The sequence below is a fragment of the Lagenorhynchus albirostris genome, chromosome 5 (assembly GCF_949774975.1).
Source record: "Lagenorhynchus albirostris chromosome 5, mLagAlb1.1, whole genome shotgun sequence".
NCBI classification, from domain to species: Eukaryota; Metazoa; Chordata; class Mammalia; order Artiodactyla; family Delphinidae; genus Lagenorhynchus; species Lagenorhynchus albirostris.
In genome coordinates, this window is record NC_083099.1 from 86,683,869 (window position 1) to 86,708,206 (window position 24,338).

General features: G+C 43.4%; 1 protein-coding gene across 1 annotated transcript in view; it reads left to right on the forward strand.

Annotated features, from left to right (window-relative positions):
- The first annotated feature begins 527 nt into the window (after positions 1-527).
- Positions 528-24,338, forward strand: part of CCDC80 (coiled-coil domain containing 80) — a 33,469-nt gene continuing 9,658 nt past the window's right edge. The window contains exons 1-5 of the mRNA XM_060150611.1: positions 528-878; positions 1,293-3,193; positions 11,136-11,292; positions 21,976-22,112; positions 23,704-23,852. Coding sequence (XP_060006594.1) covers positions 1,304-3,193; positions 11,136-11,292; positions 21,976-22,112; positions 23,704-23,852 — 2,333 coding nt within the window. The 5' untranslated portion in view covers positions 528-878; positions 1,293-1,303. The remainder of the gene's footprint in view (positions 879-1,292; positions 3,194-11,135; positions 11,293-21,975; positions 22,113-23,703; positions 23,853-24,338) is intronic.

Sequence of the window (24,338 nt, forward strand, 5' to 3'; positions counted from 1 at the left end):
ATGATGTGCAGTGTTTCAAAACTCTCCCCCCCCCGCCCCAGCCCGACCCCAAAGAACAGCCCCTCTCTCTCCCCCAGTCCAGGCTCAGGCTCACCATGCTGAAATGGGAAGGAGGCGGTGTTTTGCTGATCTGTTAAATTCTTAGTGAAGTTTCCTTGATTTCCAGTGGCTGCTGTTGTTTGAGTTTGGTTTGGATCAAAACTGAGGTTGTCCTGGCATTGCTGGGACTGAATCCAGGCAAGAGGAAGAAGAAAAAGGAGAAGGAAAAGAGGAGAGAAAAAGGTGGGAAGAAATAAAGGGAGGAGAGAAGCGTAAGGAAAAGAAAAAAGTCCTTTTTCAACATCACATTCCTGTGTTTTCCCTCAGCCTGGAAACTATATTAATCCCAGTGCTTTTACGCTCGGAAACAAAGGGACTAAGCCAGACTGTGGGGGAAAGGGTGATAAGAAGGATCCTGGAACTTGAAAAAGAGAAAGAGCGAGATTCAGAAATAGCTGGGGCTCCACTTTAAGGGGCGTCCAGTACTGTCGGCCGGAGGCATTGGCACACACAGACACACGAGCCTGAGCAGAAAGAAGCTGCAGACAAATGGAGATGCAAAGACTTAAAAGGACAGCTCCTTTCACCTCATTCTACTTGTCAAGAAGGTAAAAAGGCACAGCCAGAAAGAAAAGAAAAAGCTCAGCCCTCAGGTCCAGACAGGCGGTGGTCTGCGTGTGGCTTTGGGAGCTGGAGCTGCAGTACACCCCTTTGTATCGGACAGTCTCGCAAAGGAGAAAGAGAGTTGGGAGGAAAAGTGTTTCATCTAGGAACTGTCCTGGGAGCACACTTCAGATTACATTTTAAAGCCTCTGCATTCCATCTCCATGAGCCACCATGTAAGTGTGTAATCCTGCCTGTCTTTGCTGTGCTTGTTTGTTTCTTTGTCGCTTATTTGAAGAAATGAAATGGGAATGTTGTCATAATTGATATGCTCAGTGTGCATTTTCTCTGGAGCATCAGACAGTCAGTTGAAACAGTGCAAGCATGTTGAATGGGTTTCCTGCTTAATATAGCTGTCTCTGCTAAGCACTGACAAATTACAGGGACTTAAATGCAACGGGATCTCATCCGACTTTCCATTCCCTGACCTGCCTCCTTCTTCTTCTCTAACCGCCCCCCCTTCCCCTCCCCTTGGCCAAGATAGAGAAAGAGATAATGCCCAGCTCTGTTTGCAATTAAATGATTTTCTTTCTTTCTTTTTTTACTCTGCCCTCCCCTTTCTGTCTTTTGACCCTGCTGCCTCCCCAAAGTGGATTGCACAATGACATGGAGAATGGGACCCAGTTTTACCATGCTACTGGCATTGTGGCTGGTGTGCGGATCAGAACCCCACGCGCATGCCATGAATAGAGGGAGCCGCGGAGGGCAGAAAGCGCCTCCGGTTTCCCCCGTCAACAGAAGGCCAGCTCGGTTACTGAGGCACACGGGGAGGTCTCAGGGAATTGAGAGAACCACTCCGGAAGAACCAAACCTCCAGCCTCTCCAAAGAAGGAGGAGCGTACCGGTGTTGAGAGTGGCTCATGCCACGGCACCGTCAGCCTCCCTGGGTATCCACGGGGCCCCAGTGAGAACTGAGCGGAGACCAGCAGCACGGAGCTCTCCCCGTGAGATGGTCCGAGATGAGGGGTCTTCAGCTCGGTCAAGAATGTTGCGCTTCCCGTCTGGCTCCAGCTCTCCCAACATCCTTGCCAGCTTTGCAGGGAAGAATAGGGTGTGGGTCATCTCGGCCCCCCACGCCTCGGAAGGCTACTACCGGCTCATGATGAGCCTGCTGAAGGACGACGTGTACTGTGAGCTGGCGGAAAGGCACATCCAGCAGATCGTGCTTTTCCACCAGGCAGGCGAGGAAGGAGGCAAGGTGCGGAGGATCACCACTGAGGGCCGGGTCCTGGAGCAGCCCCTGGACCCCAGCCTCATCCCAAAGCTGATGAGCTTCCTGAAGCTGGAGAAGGGCAAGTTTGGCATGGTGCTGTTGAAGAAGACGCTGCAGGTGGAGGAGCGCTACCCTTATCCGGTCAGGCTGGAGGCCATGTATGAGATCATCGACCAGGGCCCCATCCGCAGGATAGAGAAGATCAGGCAGAAGGGTTTTGTGCAAAAATGTAAGGCCTCCGGGGTAGAGGGTCAGGTGGTGGAGGAAGGGAACGATGGCAGAGAGGCAGGAAGGCCAGGCCTGAGCAGCGAGAAGAGGAAAGAGGAGCAGAGGAGAGCACAAGTGCTGCCAACCAGAGAGAGTCGGCTGAAGGCGATAAGAAAAGCGGCCACCGCTGCGGGGGCCCCTCCTCCACCGCCCACAACCCCACGGGCCACCACCCTGCCTCCTGCTGCAGCCACAGCAGTGACTCGGGCCACCTATCGGCCGGTGACGGTAACTGCAAGACCTACAACCCCCGTGGGCTTTCCGACCACCCAGAGGCCCTGGACCCCCCGGGTGCACCCTTCCTCGGAGCCTCACAGGGCCTCAGCAACAGCCGAGGTGGCCACTGCCAGGGGCCCCGTGGCCTCCAAGAACCTCTACCCTCCACCCAGGAAGGAGCAGCCCAGGGAGAGGCCGCAGACCGCCCGGAGGCCCAGCAAGGCCACCAGCTTCGAGCGCTTCACGGCTGCCCCTCCCACCACCGTCTCCGAGCCCAGCACCAGGGCTGGCGCCGGCCGTTTCCAGGACAACCGCACGGACAGGTGGGAGCACGGCCCCCGGGACCCGAATGTGGGGCCGGGTCCTCACAAGCCTGCAAAGGGGAAACCTCCCCAAAAGAAAGCCCGGGACAAAATCCTTAGCAATGAGTACGAGGGTAAGTATGACCTTAGCCGGCCGACCGCCTCTCAGCTGGAGGAGGAGTTGCAGGTGGGGAATGTTGCCCCCAAAAAAGCGAAGGAGTCTAAAAAGCACGAAAAGCTTGAGAAACCCGAGAAGGAGAAGAAAAAGAGGGTGAAGAGTGAGAAAGCAGACAAGTTACTCAAGAGTGAAAAGCAAGTGAAGAAGGACAAGGCTGAGAAAAAGAGCAGGCAGGAGAAAGAGAAGAACAAGAAGAAAAAGGCGGGGAGAACGGAGAAGGACGGGCACCTGAAACCCACGAAACACTTCGCTCAGAGTCCCAGGAAGCCGGTGACCGACCTGCTGGGGCCCTTGGAAGGCAAACGAAGGCTCCTTGTAAGTAATCTTCTCCTTGGCATTGTTCTGTGGGCCGAGGCAGTGTCCGGCCTTGGTGTGTTATTTTTCTAAAATCACATTGTTGGATGGCAGCCTGTGGCTGAACAGGTGCTATGTTCATGCTATGATCATGAGGTTTGTCAAGGAAAGCCAGCCAGGCCAGTGGTTCCTTTTGGTTAAGATATTCTATGAACCTCTATCCACACAGACCCGTGGCCCTAAGTACAGAATCAATGACTGGGGGATCTTAGCCATGAGCCCAGGGAAGCACCTGTACTCAGCTTCTTCCAAACCCATCAGGCCCATCCCCATTTTACTTCTCTCTTCCACAGGACAGTGGAAAGATACACAGGAGGATACCGCTCCCTTTTGCCAAGTGCAAAGAATAAAAGAATACCTAAAGTGGAATGCACTGGCCGTGGTCACAATTTAGGAAAAGTGTTTCTCTCTGCATGAGCTTAAAAACTAGAAGCATATGCATGGGTAAATGGCAGGTGTCCTCCTTTCCCCCCTAATTAGATATATATCAGCAGTTGGAAGACTCAAAGGGGAAAGTAGAGCAGCCTGGGTGGGGAGTGGGTATGACGGGAGTGGGGAAGGGTCCTTGCTGGTCTGCCCTCACGAATATACTTTTAAAACCAGCTGGCTAAAATCTTCTCCCCTAAAGGCTGCCTCCCCCACTGCTTTGCCACCGTCCAAAGAATGATACCAGAACATAGTCAGACCCAAGAGGGCTTTGGACGGGAATAAGCACCATCTTAAACGTACAGGCATTCTCATCAGTGTAGAGAAAGGCTCTTCTTCTCTCAATGTCTCCTTGCCCCTATTTTAGTGCCCTTCCAAGAAGGCACTAAAAAGGGGCTAGGGGCCCTTTTTTGCCCCTGGCTTCTTAATGTTACATTTTACTCCAGGCTGCCTGGGAGGAAAAGGGCATAATGCAGTTAATTCAGAGAAAAAGATCAGCAAATGGATGTTGGGTAACCTGAGTCAGGAACAATTCTCTCAGCTAGCTGGGTGGAAGGGAGCTGTCCCATGCCATTGAGGACAGCATCTATCCTGCTGAAGACACAAGGTGACTCCATGCCCTGTGTTCCTGCCACCGAAAGAGATGGCATCTCTTAGAGGGTCTTTTAGTTTTTCCAACTAAATTTCGATTAATGATCTGAGCAAAGTGACTCTGTGTCCATGTATTTTTAGTGGTTTCAAAAAGTTAAATGTGCATTTGAAATACTATTCAGAGCAGAGTCCCTTGTGATATTTATCATGGGTGGGGCATATCCCCAGATTCTCTTAGCTATTTCATCCATAGTGTGTGTATCTATGTATTAGAACAAAGCCTAAGTTTTGGTTGATTCTACAGGTTCATGTGTGTGTGTGTGTGATGTGTGTGTGTGTCTTTTTACATATTTTTTGTATGCTGTTACCTCGTTTTTCACCAGATCCTTAAAGTAACTATGTAAACTTAGGTTAGCAGAGGATAGGCTGACTGTTAGAGTAGTTTAACAGCTGCTTGGTTATTCCCAGAGTACACAGGTTTCCAGTCAGAACCAGAAGAATCACTGATTTCAGAGTAGAATTCTACCTAGTACAGAAACTCTGGGGGCAAAGTGCTGTCTCTGGGGTATGGGAAAGCATTAGTAACGTGCTCTATTGCTCTCTTCCTGAGTACCTGGGACTTTGTCCAGCCTACTAAAGCATATCACCCAACCCTGGCCATTTGGCCAGCAGGGCAGACATAGTGTTCCTCATGGTCAGGTTTTAACCAGGGGGGAAATAATCATGGGTAAAATGTCAGGATTGTAATTGTGCACCCATCTGGCAAATACTTCCACCGCCCCTAGCTTGTGAGTCAGAAGAAAGGGGTTTTCATACTATATCCCTGATATTAGTCATGCCTTTCATTTCTCTCTTTCTCTCCACTCCCTTAGTCAGGGATTTGAAAGCCCAGCTGGGTCTTTTCTGCTTTTAACAGTATCCCTGATCATAAATTTCTAGCAGATGAAACTCAAACGACAGGTTCTGCTGATGTCATGTGAGGCAAAACAGAAACCAGCTGGGATTGCTCATGGCAATGTTGCTCTTTGGGGTTGGACAGAGAACTGGGATTGTTATTAGAAAGAAAATACCAACAGGAGGCATTTCAGTCCCACGTGTGTTCAGCTGATGATCATATCGGAACTGTGTTCTCTGAAGAGCTAATGATGTCTAAAAGAAGAATGGATTAGAAAAGGCATGATAAAAGAAACACAACCTAAAGTCAAAAGATGGAGAGAAAAGTGTCTTTTTCACCAGACAGAGAGGAGACCAGTGTCTCTGGGTGAAAGATTTTGCTGGTGCCATGTATCTTTTTTCCATTCATTTTTCCTGTCAGGCATGGTTGATGTTATTCAGGAAGTTTCAGTGATTCAATTAATATTCATTAAGGCTCAGCAGCCTCCACGCTGTTCAAGTACAGCTGACAACGTAGCCTAACCCAGTGTGCTCAAACTGAAATGAGGTTTGCATTCCAAGAAGCTGTGCTGGCCCTTTAGCTCACCTTCCCAGATTTTCAGTAACTTGCTGCCCAACTACAGTTAACCTACTGCTTTGCATTTATTTATATCATTCTTTAGATGTGAAAACATCACATAACTGCTACTTAACTACTTAGAGAAGCACTGGCAGAGATGGTATAGGTTATGGTCAGGTGAACAGCATCCTAATGGGCTTCAAAAGGAGCTTCAGGTAGAGCCAGGTGTCCTATTCTTAGGCCAGAGGTCAAGCCTCCAAACCTGCTGCCTCTCAGCCTGTCAACTGAAAGGGGCACATCCTGCAAGGTGCTTTGCTGAGACTGTGAATTAACTTTCACAACAGTCCCGTGAGGAAGGACTAATCAACTCCATTTACAGAGGAGGCAACAGAAGCTTAGACAAGTTGAGAAGTTTCCCAAGGTGTATAGCTAATACGTGACAAAGCCAGAATTAGAACTGAGGTCTGTTTGATTTTTAAAACTGAGGGTCAAACCACTGCCCCGCTCTGCCTTCCCATGGGTGTGAGCTTATCATGGACATATGCCATAAAAAGAAGGGGAAACTGAGAAATGGACGTTAGTAATATGGATGTTTTAAAATTCATTTTCAACCTTGAATTACTCATATAAAGGGTGAGGTACACCAACTGTCAACATTTTGTGTTGAGCACCAATGTACAGTTTCTGTCTTTAATACCCAGCCAATTCTTTGCACCTCAACTCACCGGCTTTCCACACAGTCAGTGGAGAACAATAGATTGAATCCCAGTTAACCTAATCCCTCAGACTGGTTGGTGTTGGTTTGGGGGTGACAACAGTGAGAATATAGATGAGCTGTTTATCACTAAAACACTGGAGTCCAGAGTGTAGCTGAAAAGCCATCGTGCTGTGCTCTGAGATCTACCTACTTGTCAATGAGCAAGAGGGCTCATCACGCCAAAGTACATAGATTCAAGTTCAAGTTTAAGCATTCTTAAGACTGAATCTCCCATAATTCAAGTACGTTCATACTTTTAACCTTACCTCAGAAATTTGGATATTGGGACAACAATCTACTTATTTGGTTTAATTTTAGAAAAGGATATAAAGCTCCGGTTTACTAAGGCAGACTACCAGCTGGGACGCTATTTCTCAGAATCCTGTCCTAGTATTTTGACCTTAACACAGTATTTGGAATAAGTTGAGACTTAAAATGTCTTCCCCCTGACATCTTCACATTCCTGTTTGTGCCCTTTACTTATGCAACCTGGCTTCATTATACTCTGAGGCTGCTTGTGCCAACATACCAGTTGGAACAGAAACATGAAAAAGAACAACACAATTCTAAATTCACTTTACATGCCCTGATTTATCACCACCAAACTGGAAAGAGGCCAAGTGCTAGACAATAATGTTTACTGAGAAGTTCTAGAATGCTCTTTTTAGGAAGCGGGGACTGGATACCATTTTAAACACTGTTTGAAGTAGTGCCACACTAGAAAATGAATGGGACGTAGATGTCAACACACAGGGAAAGAGTCGCTGAAATACGTTTAGATGATCAGCCTCTTTTACTTTCTGTGCTGCAAACTCGAGGAGCAGATTGAACATAAGGGAGAGTGTCTTTACCAACGGTTCGTGGGCTGCATCTTGACTTACATAACCAGGAAACCACTCCTGGCTGGAATGATCTGTGTAGCCAGAGGAACGTGGGCCAGAATTGTGCTCCTACTGTCTGCAGGGCAATGGTGGGGCTGGAGCTTCAGTGCCTTGAAGAATGGATCCTCTGGTTGGGGAGATATGACATAAACATGAAACAAAGAGGTAAAAGGAAATACATAAATTTCAGGTGAGCCGTGCAGGCAATAAGAACAGTAATTAAAAGGAGAAAGTGAGCATTGTGGGCCAGAAGACACTTTAAGGAGGATGGCTGCATTTGAAGAATGACTCAGATTCTGATAAGATGGAAGGGTGGGGAGGACTTTCTGTGTGAGAAGGGTGACATGGGTGAAGGCAGAGGAAGGAATGTGAGTGAATTATTCAGAGGCAACATACATCTGTGATGCTCTGGTGCAAGCAGCCTGTATATATATATTATATATAATATATATACTAATGTATGTGCTTGATTCTCACTACTTGATGAGCTCATAGGGAAGTTGTTCCATAGTAAAGATGAGAAAACTAAGGTTCAGCATGTTAAGTGGCCTTGTTGAGGTTACAGAGTAGCCAGGGGTTGAACTAGGACTAAAATGCAGGCCTTCCAATTTTGACTGCAATCACCCTTTCTCTGTGCCACTCTGCACAGATTCCTCTCATTTCACAATTTAGGCCGGTCTGGCTACAGGGTGAAGAGGTCACGTAAGGGAGGAATAGGAGGAAAGTTAGCTAGAGAAAGCCAGAGGCCAGGTTGTGGAGGGCTGGAAGCTAGGAAATGAGTCATGCTAAATGAATGTCACCTCACGGGTGGGTTAAGGCTTCCTTGGGCAAAGGGCCTGAGGTGAAAGTAAACATCAGAGCCCTTTATTTATTTAAGTACAGCTCCCACTGGGTATCCAGGGCCTAAGGCTACTGTACTCAGAGATACATGGGAGAAGCTGCCAGGCAGGGGAGAATGAGGTTCTATTTGATTACATATTCTCTGAAATTCTCAATTATGCACAAGGGGGAGAAAAAGACCAAAGCGGGCTTTGAGGACTCTTAAAATCCTGCCATATCATGGTCTGTCCATGTACTGTAGGGGTCCATGAATGGAATGGAGTCTATGTATGGATTTGAAGTTACAGAGGCAGGTAATTATCAGTCATCTAGCATATATTCTAAATATGGGCCTATCCTTCTTTTAGAACAGGGAGTCCAGACTCATTACCAGTAAATCTTACCTTCGTGTTTTTACTCTTTTGTGTTCTCACTTAAACATTCATTTTATTTATTTTAATATAGTGTGTCTGTGAACAAAAAAAAGCCAGAAAGAAAAACCTAAAACATACCAACTAAAGACAAAACTCCTGGATATGGGCTACCATGAAAACCTAAAGAATTATTTTCAAATATCATGTAGCTAATTAAAAAACTAACAAACAAAGCGAAAATACCATCACTATATCTTTTTATAGCCACCTTAAATCCTTTTTAAGACTAAGTATGAATCAATGAATAAATAAGGGGAAATTTTATTATTTTCCTCTTGGGAAATTATTTTTCTAAAACAAGCATTTCCTACTCACCCTGTCCATCTGAAGAGGTATATAAATACAAAATCAAAAATAGATGAAATCGGGTTGAGAATCTGCCCACTAATGCAGGGGACACGGGTTCGAGGCCTGGTCTGGGAAGATCCCACATGCCGCGGAGCAACTAGGCCCGTGAGCCACAACTACTGAGCCTGCATGTCTGGAGCCTGTGCTCCGCAGCAAGAGAGGCCACGATAGTGAGAGGCCCACGCACCGTGATGAAGAGTGGCCCTCACTCGCCACAACTAGAGAAAGCCCTCGCACAGAAACGAAGACCCAACACAGCCAAAAATAAATAAATAAATAAATTTAAAGTAGCTAAAATCATTTACATTCCCACCAGCAGTGTATGAACTTCCAGTTTCTCTACATATTAAAAAAAAATAGATGAAATCATGTCTATTTAAGATAAATAACAATCTGAGAAAAACGAAACAAAACAAAACTTCATTCCGGATAAACTTTTGTTCCACTTTTGTTCCACTCAAAAGCTATTGAACTCATTTTGATTTCCATGAAGCATAGTATCTTCTCAAGCACAGAGAATTCTTAGAAGGGAAAGCCTGCAGGCAGCAATAATCACATCTCTGACAGAGCAAAATAAACAGCAGGATGAGCTGGGAGCAGATTTGTTACCATTTTGATAAAGTATTCGATAAAGAGGTTAACAACATGGTGACTTTCCCTCTGCAAAATGCCAAGCTAATAGCCACAAACTTCAGAAATATTTTATAAGGCTAGATGGGTAAGTAGAAAAGTGGTTGACAAATTTGAATTGGTCAAATGAAAGAAACCGTATAGACGGTGGTCCAGTGGTTAAGACTCCATGCTTTCACTGCCAGTTCAATCCTGGCCTCTGAACTAATGATGAGCCTGCAAAGGGTGAGTAGACAGTGTTTACTGCAGACATCAGCCTAGTGAGCTAATGGGGTTAGAGAGGTCAACAAAGACCTGGTCATCATCAGCATAAAACTTCATGTCCTTCCACTTCCAGGGTGAACAGCACATGCCTACACACTCATGGATTGTGGTACACAGTTCTGGTTTCTGCTCAGGAAGAACCTGGTAAAATTGGAGAAAGCTCGGGAAAAGGCAGCAAAAATAATCACCAGAGTCAAAAGGCTTTTATTTCGGGCTCGATTAAAACACTGAGGCAGCCTTAGGGAGAGGGTTCAAGAGGAGCCCTAAAAAATAAGAGTATCCTCATTTTATCCAGAATAATGAAATATGTTTTCCCAGATAGCTGGTGACTAAATCATCTCTTTCTATTGCTGTATCTTCTCTTTCCCCAGAAAAAGTCAGAGTTTCAAAGTGAGCGTGAGAGACACAGGGGCTAGGTGAAAAATACAGTTTTGAATTGGAGAGAAGACTGAACTGAAAGAGTAAAACCCATCCTGTTCGAGGACTCCAACATCAGACCTCCACCACGAGCTCTATGCAGGCCCAGTGTGACAATGACTATATTCTGTGACAATACTGGGCCAAAAGGCTGTCCTAAAAATTCTCTGCAATGTTGCCCCATAAAAATTCTAAGCCGTCGAATGTTCCATAGTGCCTAAGGCCTGTCTATGAAACTCAACCCCGTGAGACATGAAATAATAGTGGTAACCACTGAATTCATGAATGTCTGAGCAGCCAATTAAGATAATGAAGATCAAAATAGAGGAAGAAATGGGAATTCCCTGGCGGTCCAGTGGTTAGGACTCTGTGCTTCCACTGCAGGGGGCACGGGTTTAATCCCTGGTTGGCGAACTAAGATCCCGCATGCCGTGGGTGGTGCAGCAAAAAAAAAAAAAGAGAGAGAGAGAGAATACAGTCATTTAAAAAATAAATAAATAAAACATAAAACAAGAGAGATAGCATTTATTGAACAAATGTTGCATGCCAAGTATCACGTAATGCTTACATCAGCCTTGCGAAAGAAGCATTCCTGTGCAGAGTTCACAAATGAGAAAACCAAGACATGTGGAGACTGGTAATGAAGGCAGACAATAGTGGAAATGAATAGAAAACTCTAAGCTGTCTGGAGTCATTAAAAAAAGGCCTTTCCAAATCGTCTCTTTTGGCCTTAATTATACTATCTATTCAACAAAACAATCTAGTTTCTTCGTTCAGGTGTCAGTCACTACCAACCCTCTATTCCAAATCATCCCTTTGGCTTTTGCCTCTGTGTGAAACTATCACCATGAGTTACTATTTTCTTGCTTTCACCCTCTTCCAGCTGATCACTGCTCCCAAGGCTGAGAACAATATGTATGTGCAGCAGCGAGATGAGTATCTGGAAAGTTTCTGCAAGATGGCCACCAGGAAAGTCTCCGTGATCACCATCTTTGGCCCTATCAACAACAGCACCATGAAAATCGACCACTTCCAGCTAGGTTCTCTGAAACACTTTATTATATTATTGCTTTTCTCTCAGCTAAAGTGGGGCACACCTTATGGGAGAGGTCGGTGGGGAATCAAAAGGAAAATTCAGGTTTCAAGAGGGCTCTTTTCTTGTGGTAACAAATGTCAGTCTGCCTAATTATTGATATGTAGCCATTCTGAATGGTTCTGGTTTAAGTTTTGGGCACTTTAAAATGAAAAATATGCAAACACTGTATGGTTTGAAAGTCAGTAAGATGGAGGAAAAGGGGAGAAGTAATACAGTGTGTCGGAGGCAGCCAGAGAGGTATCCTGACACTTTCTTCTGGATCCTGAGTCGTCTTTTTTTTTTTTTTTTTTGCGGCACGCGGGCCTCTCACTGTTGTGGCCTCTCCCGTTGCGGAGCACAGGTTCCGGACGCGCAGGCTCAGCGGCCATGGCTCACGGGCCCAGCCGCTCCACGGCATGTGGGATCTTCCCGGACCGGGGCACGAACCCGTGGCCCCTGCACCCGCAGGTGGACTCTCAACCACTGCGCCACCAGGGAAGCCCCTGAGTCTTCTTGCCTGTGAGCAGCACCATCTGATATTCCTGTAGCCTTTGTGCTGCAGGCGACTCCCTCACAGATGGGGTTCCTGCAGACCCTTGGGGGTCCTTGACTCTGGCCAGGCTTGGGGGGAATGAGCCAGGGCTGAGAGAAGCTGTGAAGCTAAATGAAAAATCACTGGAAATACAGACTGAATGGCGCCCACGTCCTTTTGGAAAGCAGAGGGATTTGGCTGAATGTAGAGTTTTCACAATTTTTCATATTAATGATGCGTGTGAGGCGTACAGCTCAGCGTTAGGCGTACAGCTCAGCGTTAGGCAGCTAAGGTCTAACTCACTGCGTTCTCATGGGAACATGGCAAGACTTACTGTGAGCAGTTATGCCTCATGGTCAGAAGCCCCACCTCTAACCCACCCAGTTTCTTTTATAACTATTACATCTCTAGAGCTTTATTTTTTTTAAAAAAACGTTTTTCTTACATGATTTCTCTACTTTTGTTTATTGTTGTTTCAACTATAATGAAAATCCTTCTTCTTGTACCATTTGCGTATCCTACATATTTTCCATAAAATATATTTCATCTGAAAGCATATAAAACATACTTTTTCCATTAGTTAACTTTTTTTTTTTGGCTGCACCGTGGCATGTGGGATCTTAGTTCCCTGACCGGGAACCTGCGCCCCCTGCAGTGGAAGTGCGGAGTCTTAACCACTGGACCACCAGGGAAGTCCCTCCATTAGTTAACATTTAACTTCATTACATGTAACATGTTACCTCACATATTTTTCTGTCATGTGGTCTTGGTATCATTGAACACATATCAGTCATAATTATGTCATGATAATGTCAACTTGATTTTAATATAGTCTGGCTTTCTAAATCGTATTTTTTTATTGTCGTAAAAACACTCAGCATGAGATCTATCCTCTTAACTAATTTTTAAGTGCACAATACAGTATTGTTTAGTATAGGTACAGTGTGGGCCAGCAGGTCTCCCAAATTTATTTGGGTTTGAAGTTTCAGTTATGCATTCTCTATTTTTATTAGCTCACTTTTCCCTGAGATAGTTCTAAAGGAAAATAAATAGCATCCTTTCCAATGTCCTCTCATAAATCATTGTGGATCAGTGATTGGTTTGTGGACATTTATCTCTGTGCTGTATGTATGTCTGGAGGGAGAACAAAAAGAGAGAGAGAGAGAGAGTGTCCTTACCAACAATAACAATAATCATACAAACAAAAGACACAAAAGAAGTTCTAGAGTTAAATAAAGAGGTTCAAATCCACGGTCACAATGTATTTGTTGTGTGACTTTGGGCAATTTATTTCCTAAGTCTCAGCTTAGAACATAGTTACATACATTTCACAGGTGATGGTGAGGATTTAACAAGAAGTTATATGTAATTACCTGTCACATAAGAAGTACTACTATTGTCGTCATCACCACCATTTGATCTGGCAGGCATCTGGAGATCAATGCGCTGTCACAGGGACTAGAGCACATATAATTGAAAAATACTTGTAATTGCTTTCTGCTAATTACACAGCGTTGACAGGGAACCCTCACAACTGCTTCTCAGGGTCAGGCTGCATTACTACTCTTGGTGACAAAACTGAAGCCCAAGAGGGACGTCCCTAATGGTCCTGTGGCTAAGACTCCGCGCTCCCAATGCAGGGACCCCGGGTTCGATCCCTGGTCAGGGAACTAGATCTTGCATGCATGCCGCAACTAATGCTCCCACATGCCGCAACAAAGATCCCGTGTGCCGCAACTAAGGCCCGGCACAGCCAAAATAAATAAACTAATATTAAAAGAAAAAAATTTTTAAATGGTATATTAAAAAAAAACAAAACTGAAGCCCAAGAGACTAATACTACAAAGCCACATATTCTGTGGTTAACTGGGAGTCAACCATTGGCTTCCTGGATTTTCAAATAGTTGCATGAGCCAGTGAGCTTGGTTATAATCCAGATGTCTAGAGAGGAAGTAGGTATTCAATCCAGTACAGAAACATGCTGGCTGGTGATGAAAGCCTTCCTCCACCAGGTGTTCCCAGTGTCAAATATGTTACGCACCAACTCACACAAAGAATTGTCATTCCTTACTTCAGAGAAGTTTGGAAAAATCATTTTATCTTCCACCTCAACCTCTACATGGTCCTAACTGTTACAAGCATTTGGTGCTGCCTTGGCAAAATTTTAACATGAATCCTGCTGTCTTTTAGACATCTGGATTGAATATGAACTGTAGAGGACTGAGATATTCTTTTCTGCCTTATTGGAAATCAGGTATTGTGATTTGGGTGTTTGCCACTTACTGAATGGGAGCTTGGACATGATTTGGGGGCCTTTTATTTTGTTCCTTATCTGATTCCTGGAAGGCCTTTCTCTCCTTGTGTCATGTCCCAGGTTACCCTTATGGGAAAGGCTGTAGTACTTTCAGCCAAGACTGGGAGTCAGCCATGGGAAAACAGGAGTTGGCGTGTGCCATGGTCTCAGTGAACCAATCTCCAGCCTTGACCGATTTTCAGCTGGAAATCTCTCAGATGGCCTTACTTTCCTCAAAATAAATCAGGCACTCTCTACTCTTCCAGTCTTTTACTGGTCCTTAAAAGCAGAGGCCCACATCCAACTACAGTGTGGGCTGTACTCATCAGCTGGCCTGTCTTGCTAAATGTATTTGAGTTATAGATGATGGACCTACAAACACCAGGGAACTTACTTTAAGGTTTCAATCATCATTTGTTCTTGAGCAAATTCCAATGCAGAATAAGCCCATCTGGCTTTGCCAGCCCAGAGTATATTATACGTGATGGTTTAGAATGACCTAACACAAAAAGAAAATTAAAAAAAAAAAACCCAAAACCAAAAGACGAAAAATAGAATGACCTAACACATAAAGACATTCTTAATTGTTAGAGATATTTAAAGTATCAATCTAAGATAGGAATATTGGTGTCTATGTTAAGTGTATGAATTATAGACAAAGTTTGTCAGGTGGGAAGGAGTTCCTAGCTAAAGACATTTATTGCAGAATGAAAAGAGAAGTGAGGAAAGCACAGCAGACATGTGTATATATATATATATATATGTGCTTAGCAAAATGTAGAGATGAAAAATATTTTGACGCTGGTATTGATCACCAAATTTTAAGAGTTAGAACACAGGACATTTTTATGGGCAAAGGCAGTTTATGATAGTTTCTTTTTTTTTTTTCGGTACGCGGGCCTCTCACTGCTGTGGCCTCTCCCATTGTGGAGCGCAGGCTCAGCGGCCATGGCTCACTGGCCCAGCCGCTCCGTGGCACGTGGGATCCTCCCGGACCGGGGCACGAACCTGTGTCCCCTGCATCGGCAGGTGGACTCTCAACCACTGCGCCACCAGGAAAGCCCTGATAGTTTCTTTTTAAAGAATAAAAAAAGGGAGGTGGAAGAGTTTATGGAAGTGTAAAGTGGCAACAAGGAGAAACAGTGTTGATTCCTTATTCATGTGAGTAGAGAATTCCTAGGTGAATCTCTGACACAACTTTCCTAAGTGAGACTGATAGAGTACATTTCAGCCTAAAACACTCTACCTTCGATCCTGTTGAAGAGAATTGCTCTTTATGAACAGCTCACAACCATCAGGATCCATAACAGTGCAGACATGCTGCTTTCCCACAGGAGCACCTGAAAAATTGACCCTTTGCCCCGATTCCTCCTTTCTTCAGTGGTGACTATGCCCGGCAGCTGCCTTCTCTAGAGCCTGCCACCCTGTGCCGGGAGACAAGGCTGGGTGAGTGATCAGATTTCCAGACACTGCCTGTGGTCTCCCTCTCTGTTTATTCAGTCTTTGATTATCAATCACTCTGTGCCCTAGAGGCTGGAGAGGCTGCCCCCTAACTTGTCCAGTCATCCCATTCAACATCAAGTGTACCAGTGTCAAGATCAACCCCTGCAAGCAAGGGGTGAAAAACACCTGATAAGTCAAGTGTATAAAACAAGTGCTTGAAGAATGTGGTAGAGGAATAAGCTCTTCCGATTGCAGTCATCACAGTACTGTATGTATCACAGAATTTTGAAAAGCGGGTGGATTTAAAGGAGGGGCCTTGAAACTGAGTAGATTTTTTTTGATAGATGATGACTCTATCATAGGTGCTTTTTGTTTTTATTCTTTTTTTTAAACAAATGATACATTTTTTGGATTCCAAAGTCAGAGCTACATAAAAAGGCATACACAGACAAGTCTTACACCCGTTCCTGACCCTTTACCTTATTACTCTCTGCCCCCATAGGAATATTTATGATTCCTTGTTTATCCGTTTAATGCTTGTTTGTGCAAACACAAATAAATATAAATACCTATATTCCTCTTCTCCCTCTCTTTTTTTTTTTTTAACAGGAAACTGTTTTATTACCTTGGCTAGGAAAGACCTTTTTTTTTTTTAAATTGAAGTATAGTTGATTTACAAAGTTGTGTTAGTTCCAGGTATACAACAAAGTGAATATATATATATATATATATATATATATATATATTCTTTTTCAGATTCTTTTCCATTATAGGTTATTACAAGATATTGAATATAGTTCCCTGTGCTACAAAGTAGTTTCTTTTTGTTTTCCCCTTCTTTTTTATACAAACTATAGTATACTGTATGGACTACTTTGCGTTTTGCTTCTTTCATTTAAATATATTTCCTGGAGATCTTTTCTTATGAGTACATAGAGATCTTTCTCTTTATTAAGCCATTGTGAGATTCTACCACAGTCTCTTTAACCATTCCCCTTGATGGACATTTGGATTGCTTTCAGTATATTGTTTTTATAAACAATTTCAGAATTAACCCGTACACATGTCATTCTATGTATGTGGGTATATCTTTACAATAGATTCTGAGATGTAAGATTGTTGGGCCAAACAGAAAGTGTATCTAGTTTTGGTAGATATCACCAAATTTCTCTCCATACAAGTTGTATCATATTGCAGTCCCACCAGAAATGTGTAAGAACGTCTATCTCCCCAAACCTCTTCGATAGACTGTGAGATCAAACTTGTGAATTTTTTTAAGGAATGCAGTGTGTGAAAAATGGTATCTTAATGTGATATAGTGTTAGGTTGCATTTCTCTTTTTATGAGTATGATCGAAGATATTTTCATATGTTTCAGGACCATTTATGCTTTGTTTTTAGTGTCCTTTGCTTATTTTTCTATTGTGTTGTTGGTCTTTTTAATCTCACTTTATAGGCGTTCTTTATAAAACAGAAGGAAAATTCAGACTCCCTGGTCCTCTCCCCACTCCAAGATGCTGACCCAATTTGGGGATGGGGTCCAGAAATCTGTTTTTAAAATGTTGCTCAAGGGATTCTGATTTGCAGATAAGTTTGATCTAGAGCAGAAGGTTGGGTGTAGGATAGAAGGGAAGAGAGGGCTAGAAATATAGATTGGCACCCGATTTTAGAGGATTTCAAATACCAGGACAAAGAATTCAAACTTTATTTGGTAAACCATGTGAAGTCACTAAAGATTTCTAAATATATTTTTCAAATAAATTTTAAATAACTTTTAAGGTTTAGTAGTCAGTCTGTAGGACAGAAAAGCACCTGGCAGGACACATTCTTCATAGACAAGACAAATTGGCAAATTGGTCTTTCTAGACAATTGAGACAATTGATTAAGGCAGAGGAATAGTGCCCCCCAGGGAGCATGAACCAGATAGATCTGGATTCAAGGATTGTAATTTTAACAGGCACTCCAGGTTCATGATGAAGGTAGACAGTGACTCATACTTTGAAAAACTGCAAGAGAAAATTGGGAACTTCTGAAGCAATGGGGGAGCTGAAGTGGTCCCAGGACATTGGAGGAATGACCTGAATTTAGGGATGAAGAGAAAGAGGAGAAACCATGGATGTCACAGAGACGCAGCAGTCACAGAGGGAGGCTTCAGACACAATGCCTGGCACACAGTTGGTATTTAATAAGTTGTAATTGGAGCTGAATTTTTCTGCGGTGTCATTGCTGTCTATAGTCAGACATGGAAGAACGAATACATGAAGAAACTTACTACTACCTGAAGACCACTGACTTTTGGAGTTGGAGTTCTGAAAGGGTGGGAAACTAGGCAGGTGTTTCTCTTCTAGAGCCAGTACTCATCAGCACACAGCAGAGTTCATCCTCCCCCCGTCCCTCCTCAAAAATCTTAGGTCCAGGGGCTTCCTTGGTGGTGCAGTGGTTGAGAGTCCGCCTGCCGATGCAGGGGACACAGGTTCGTGCCCCGGTCCGGGAGGATCCCGCGTGCCGCGGAGCAGCTGGTCCAGTGAGCCATGGCCACTGAGCCTGCGCGTCTGGAGCCTGTGCTCCGCAACGGGAGAGGCCACAGTAGTGAGAGGCCCGCGTACCGCAAAAAAAAAAAAAAAAAAAAATCTTAGGTCCAGGGGCAGGTTGTGTGGAATGACCAAATCCTACCAAATGGGCTTGGATCTGTGAATCATTTTAGGCGGATCAGGACCATATGGACAATTTATAGGATGTGTTCTAAAGAATGTTTGGTTTAAGCCCTGCCACCCTTGAGGAGGACTAGACATCTTTGACAGAACTTGGATAAATTTAATAAGAATCTGTCAAATACATGTTGCTTTTCCAGACTGAAGAGAACCTCTTGTTCACCCAGCCCTGATTTAGACAGAATGCAGAGCATAACAGAGACCTGTGTCAGGAGTAGGCAGCTGGAGACAGGAACTGGCCTCACACTTACCCTCCTCAGAATTCAGCCACAGGTAGACTCTGTCTTGCTCTAGAGTTGTCCCCATCCCAGTTGGATCCAGTGTTCATCAGGCCTTTCATTGTTTTTCTTTGGCAGATTCTCTCAGCACAAACATGCTTCGGGATGTATCTTTCTGTAGGCTGGGAGTGCAAAATGTTCTGTTTATCATTTTTAATTTGATCAGATCATTTCAGAAAATATTCTAGTTGAAGGGAGAATCCAGACCATGAAGTTGGGTTTTTTTTTTCCCCCTCCATATCTTAGTAGAATAAAATTTGGTTTAAATCTTGTTCTTGGGTCATCTCTATCCTTGAGTGTGGTGCATTTTGTGAAAGTAGAGAGAGGACTGGATGGGAATGAGGTCATGTTACCTGAGTCCTAACCTGCAGTCTGTTATTAACTAGCAATGTGAACTTGAGCAGATTGCTCCCTTCATGGTGTCTGTGATAGGTCGGTTCTCTGGGAAACAGACTCTGAGATTTGCATGCAAGAGGTTAATGGGGAGTATTCTCAGGAATAACGCCTATGAGGGGAGAGGGATGCAAAGTGACAGAGAGAGAATTTGAATGCAATTGGCCCTTCAGCATTGTTCACTTTGAGGCAAGGGGGCAGCTGTTATATCTACTGCCTCCACCCCTGCAGCAACCACTGAGTGTGGGCTGTCTCTTTGTAAGGGTGTGATTTGGGGAAAGGCAGCACTTTTCTAAGGAGAGCAGTTTTCAGAGGGATTCAGCTGCTAACATTCACAGCAGCTTTAGTCCTGAAGGTAGGATCTGGCCAGCACTGCAGAGTGTCCACTGCAGTCCTTGGTTTCATCTTCAGTAATGTGACTGGGTTGGTCCAGATAATGTCTGTAGCAGTTATCTATTGCCGCAATAAGGCTGTGTAATAAAGACCCACACACCTCAGTGGCATACGACATTAAACATTCATTGAGTCGCAAGCCTGAAAGGTTCAGCTTTGGCTTGCCCATGTGTTTGCAGTCAGCTGCCTGTTGGTTAGGTGGTTCTGCTGATCTTGGCTGGGGTCACCTGGCTGTCAGTTGATCTGGGATAGCCCTGGCTGGGGTGAGACCAGAGTAACTTGGCTTGACTTATCCTCTTCAAGGCTAGTATGGACGTAGTCTCATGGTAATGGCAGAAGCAGCAGGAATCCCAAATGTGCAGGCCCATTTCTAGCCTCCATTTGTATCACTTATGTGAACACTGGCTAACCCTGACCGAAGCAAGTTATATAGATGAGCTCAGAATCAACCCATCCACCATAACAGGCAGCTACAGCTACTGGGCAAAGTGTAAGTATAGGCAAGGGTGGAGAATTGGGACCATTTTTTTTTTTTTTTTTGCAGTGCGCGGGCCTCTCACTGTTGTGGCCTCTCCCGTTGTGGAGCACAGGCTCTGTACGCGCAGGCTCAGCGGCCACGGCTCACGGGCCTAGCCGCTCCGCGGTATGTGGGATCTACCCGGACCAGGGCATTAACCCATGTCCCCTGCATCGGCAGGCGGACTCTCAACTACTGTGCCACCAGGGAAGCCCTGGGACCATTTTTGAAATCCACTACAGTCTCCAATTTCCTTTCATCTCAGCCATTCAGTGGTTTTTGTGACTTTACCTGTTAGGTAGATGTAAATGTTCTAATTGTGATTCTACTTAGGAACTTGAACTCTGTTCAAGTTACTTATCTCTGAATTCAGCATCCAGCACAGAATCAGCTTAGGACACTGGCAGCAAATATTTTGTTCAATGAACAAAAGCAAAAATGAATGTATGTTATGGATTAAAAATAGCAATTCCTAGGTTCAAGATAAAATCTGGTTTGTAAGGTCTTAGAATCAGAACATTAGTTGTTGAGGACATTTACAAATCAGTTTTTTAAAGATTTCCTTCATTATTATTATTGTTGTTGTTATTAATCACAAAGTAAAATATGCTTCTTGTTAAAATTTAAATAATATAGACTTACATGGAGTAAACAGTGAAATTTTCTACCTCACCTCTTCCCACTCCCCAGAGGCAACCATTTTTATCAGCTGTATGTCCTTCTGGACTTTTTCCTATGCATATTCCCATATAGATGTATTATGTTTTCTTTTGCTTTATTTCCTTTTAAGAATAACATCATACTATGCACTTTATTCTGCAAGTTGCTGTTTTTATTCAGTGAGCTATACTAAACAAAAACCAACACCATGAACCTAACAATTCTTTTAAATTAATTTATATTTTATTAATGATAGCATTCTCTCCCCTCTCATTATGATCTGCTTGGGAGAATGAAGCTTTTTGTTTATATACTTTCAACTTATATACTTTCAATCCTAATCAAATAAACCAAAGTAATACTTAAATTGTAATTGTCCCCTTTATATCAATAAAAGAGTAATAGTCTGTGGTACTCAGCTGTGTAACCTCTGTATCTGCAAAATTGTGTTTTTTTCTACTGTAGTACTATTCATTGGGTAGCAGTATTGATAATAACTGATAGATTCCCTTCTGTAATAGATCTGTTATCACATATTTGCTAACTTTAACTTTTGTACATTTTTTTAAAATACAGGGGATTATTTGCAGATAAAAATTTTAATAGGGTTGAGGGAAACACTGTGACCTGTATGGGAGAGAAGTAAATAAAGCTGTCCTATCTTTTCCAAAATGCTTTCCAGACATAGTAATTTGCCATGTTCATACTTCCCATTAACCCAGTAGCACCTTTAGGAACCATTCTGAATTATAATAATTTGTTTTCAGGGTTTGATATTTGAAAAAATACCTCACACTAAAAACTTCCATAAATTCAGTAACATTTTACTTAAAATTGTATTCACTTACAAAATTTATATTATGAATAGCTTGACTTGTTTTGGAGCCAAATGACCAGATTTGAACATAGGCTTTTTATTTTTCTCTATGGCAATGACATAGTTCACTGAGTCCCAAAGTGATTCTCTAAGTGGGAGGAACAGACACTGATTTTAGACTTAAACAAATAACTAACACTAAAATAAAATTTAAAATGAAATAAAACTTAACCAAAGAATCTGGGTCTGGTTCCCTGGTGAGCTAGGGTGATGACTCATCCCCAGAGTGAGTTGGCAGTCTTCTTCCAGGGATGACTAAGCAGCTTCACTCTCACGTTGCTCCTTCTGATTCACTGTGACCAGAGTGGGCAGAGATGGCGGTTTGATCATCTTTGGAAAAGTGATTTTCAAAATGAGTTTATTCACTTGTTTCTATATTTATTTGTTCACTTTGGAAACGCTCGTTCAAACAAAATGTTAGTCAAATGTGTGCAACTATCAAAAATTGTTCTCATTAACTTGGGATGAAGGCTCAGGGCCTCCACCCTTTGGTTTCCCACTGATTTCTGTTTTGTCACATCCATATTTATTCACATTTCATTTGCCTTAAGATAATGAGAAACCTATGCGTGTTGTGGATGATGAGGACTTGGTAGACCAGCATCTTATCAGCGAGCTAAGGAAGGAGTATGGAATGACCTACAATGACTTCTTCATGGTGCTCACTGATGTGGACCTGAGAGTCAAGGTATGGGTTCCTGTTTTGGATGATGCAGTGACATTCCTTAAGATAGCAACTCAATTTTTTGTCAATGAGTCTATTAGACATATGACTAAGCACAAGTTATTTCATAAATGGGAAGGTTTTGAAATGGTCCAAATAGTTCCCACTGTCCTGTAGAATTTGTGTCTAGAAATGTGGTCTATGGAAAATATTGGATTGGGTGACCACCTACGGCCCAGCTACTTGACTCAGACTAAATTCTTCTGTAACATCAAAGTCATGCATTCACCAGACAATTGTTGAATAGCTATGATGTTTATCACCAGCCAGGCCCTGGTGATAAAAAGTAAAGAGTATTTAGCTTCTGTTTTCAGAAAACCCAGATTTAACATAGGTCTACTTTGAAAGGGCCTGGAAGTTTACCTCCTGATCCAACATGGGCAAGACAGTAGGGTTTTACACCTACTTTCTTCCTATGATAAGGACAGAGATTCTGAACCCTGAAAAACTGTGCCATGTAGTCATAATAATATTAACAATAATAACTAACTTTATTGAGTGCTTTCATTATGTCAAGCACTCACCTCAGATGTTTACAATCCTTGTCTAAAACCTCTAAGATAAATAACAGGTATTATCATTGTTTCACAGAGGACAAATAGAGACCCAGAGTAGTTAGGTAACTTGCCCAAGTTCACCCAGTTAGTGTTGGGCTTCATACCCACGCAGGTTGACTCCAGAGCCCATGCTTACATGAAAATCCTTTTGAAAAAAAGCTGCCTGGACTATTAGAATAGCTGATTCAACCTGCAGTAGTTTTCTGGATCTAGAGAGAGATCCCTTCAATAATTCATTCCACATTTGTGTTGTGCCACCGTTAATGTGAGAGGTTGGACTAGATGATCCCCAAGGTCTCGGCCACCTTTCACATTCCATGATTTACTAAATTCCCATTGAGGGCACTTATGCTGATCAGCCAGCCCTCAAATCCACCTCAGGTTGCTGTTCTAAGTCCAGACAGCTTTGATGCAGGAAACTGAATTTCATTATCCCCAAAAAAGTTAGCTCCAACTTTTTTTCTGAGAATACATAAGCAAACATGACCTAATTTTAAGTAATGCTCACTCAATAAAATAGTCTCTGGGAATCACAAAGAGTTTATGTAGATTTCTGATAACCACAGAGCAGGCCTCCTTCTGGTGGAAAATTACCCTTATTGCTCAGGTCAGATACTCTAACACGTTATTCCATTTGTTTTCTTGTGTTTAGTACAGTGTTTCTGACCTTCTCTCCAGTTGTATAGTGAAGAGGAACCAGCTTAGTCCCAGAGGTAGGGAAGTGAGCCTAGAATATGTGTGGTGAGGAAGGCATGGACCCTTCCCAATAAAAAGAGTGACGTTAAGACCTTCATGGAAGCTAACGGCTTTTGTTTCATGGATTCAAAACCTCAAAAAATCAGCAGAGGTACTACTGCAGGAGAGAATTTATAAATCAAAGAGCCCTCCAGGCTCTGATTTCCCTGGAGCCACCCTGAATTCTCTCAAGCTCTCTATCCTCTGGACATAGGGAAGAAACACCTTCATACATTATATACTTTTTATTTTTCCTTCAACAGCAATATTATGAGGTGCCTATAGCAATGAAGTCTGTGTTCGATGTGATTGATACCTTTCAGTCCCGAATCAAAGACATGGAAAAGCAGAAGAAGGAGGGCATTGTTTGCAAAGAAGACAAGAAGCAGTCACTGGAGAACTTCCTATCCAGGTACATCACCTTTGGAGACCCCGAGGAGGCAGACGGGAGAGTGTCCTGAGTGAGCTAATGAAAACCCCAGAGAAACACAGAGCAGACATGTGTGTGCAGAGTGACCTTCCCTGTGAGACGTCTGTCCTCTTCATGGCACTCTCGTCACCAGGCTTAGTCTTGTCCTTTTGGAAGTTGCTCTGGTGGCAAGGCTGGCTGGGGTCAGCTCCAAGCTTGAGTGTTAATTGGGTGGCTTTGGATAGGTCTTTTCTTGTTTTTCTGCCCTTTTTTTTTTTTTTTTTTGGCACAGAGACAGAATTCTGAACTTCTGTGAGGGTTAGTTTATTCAGTCAGTCAATTTGGAGGGCTTTGTATACTGTACTTTTATTTTACATATTTATTGGGCCTTTTCTAGTTCCAAACAGGATTTGGAACACTGCTTGATTTTCTGCTTCCTTCCAACTCTGCAGAGAACAAAAGCTCCGCTAAGGCCTCAAAAGGAGAAAT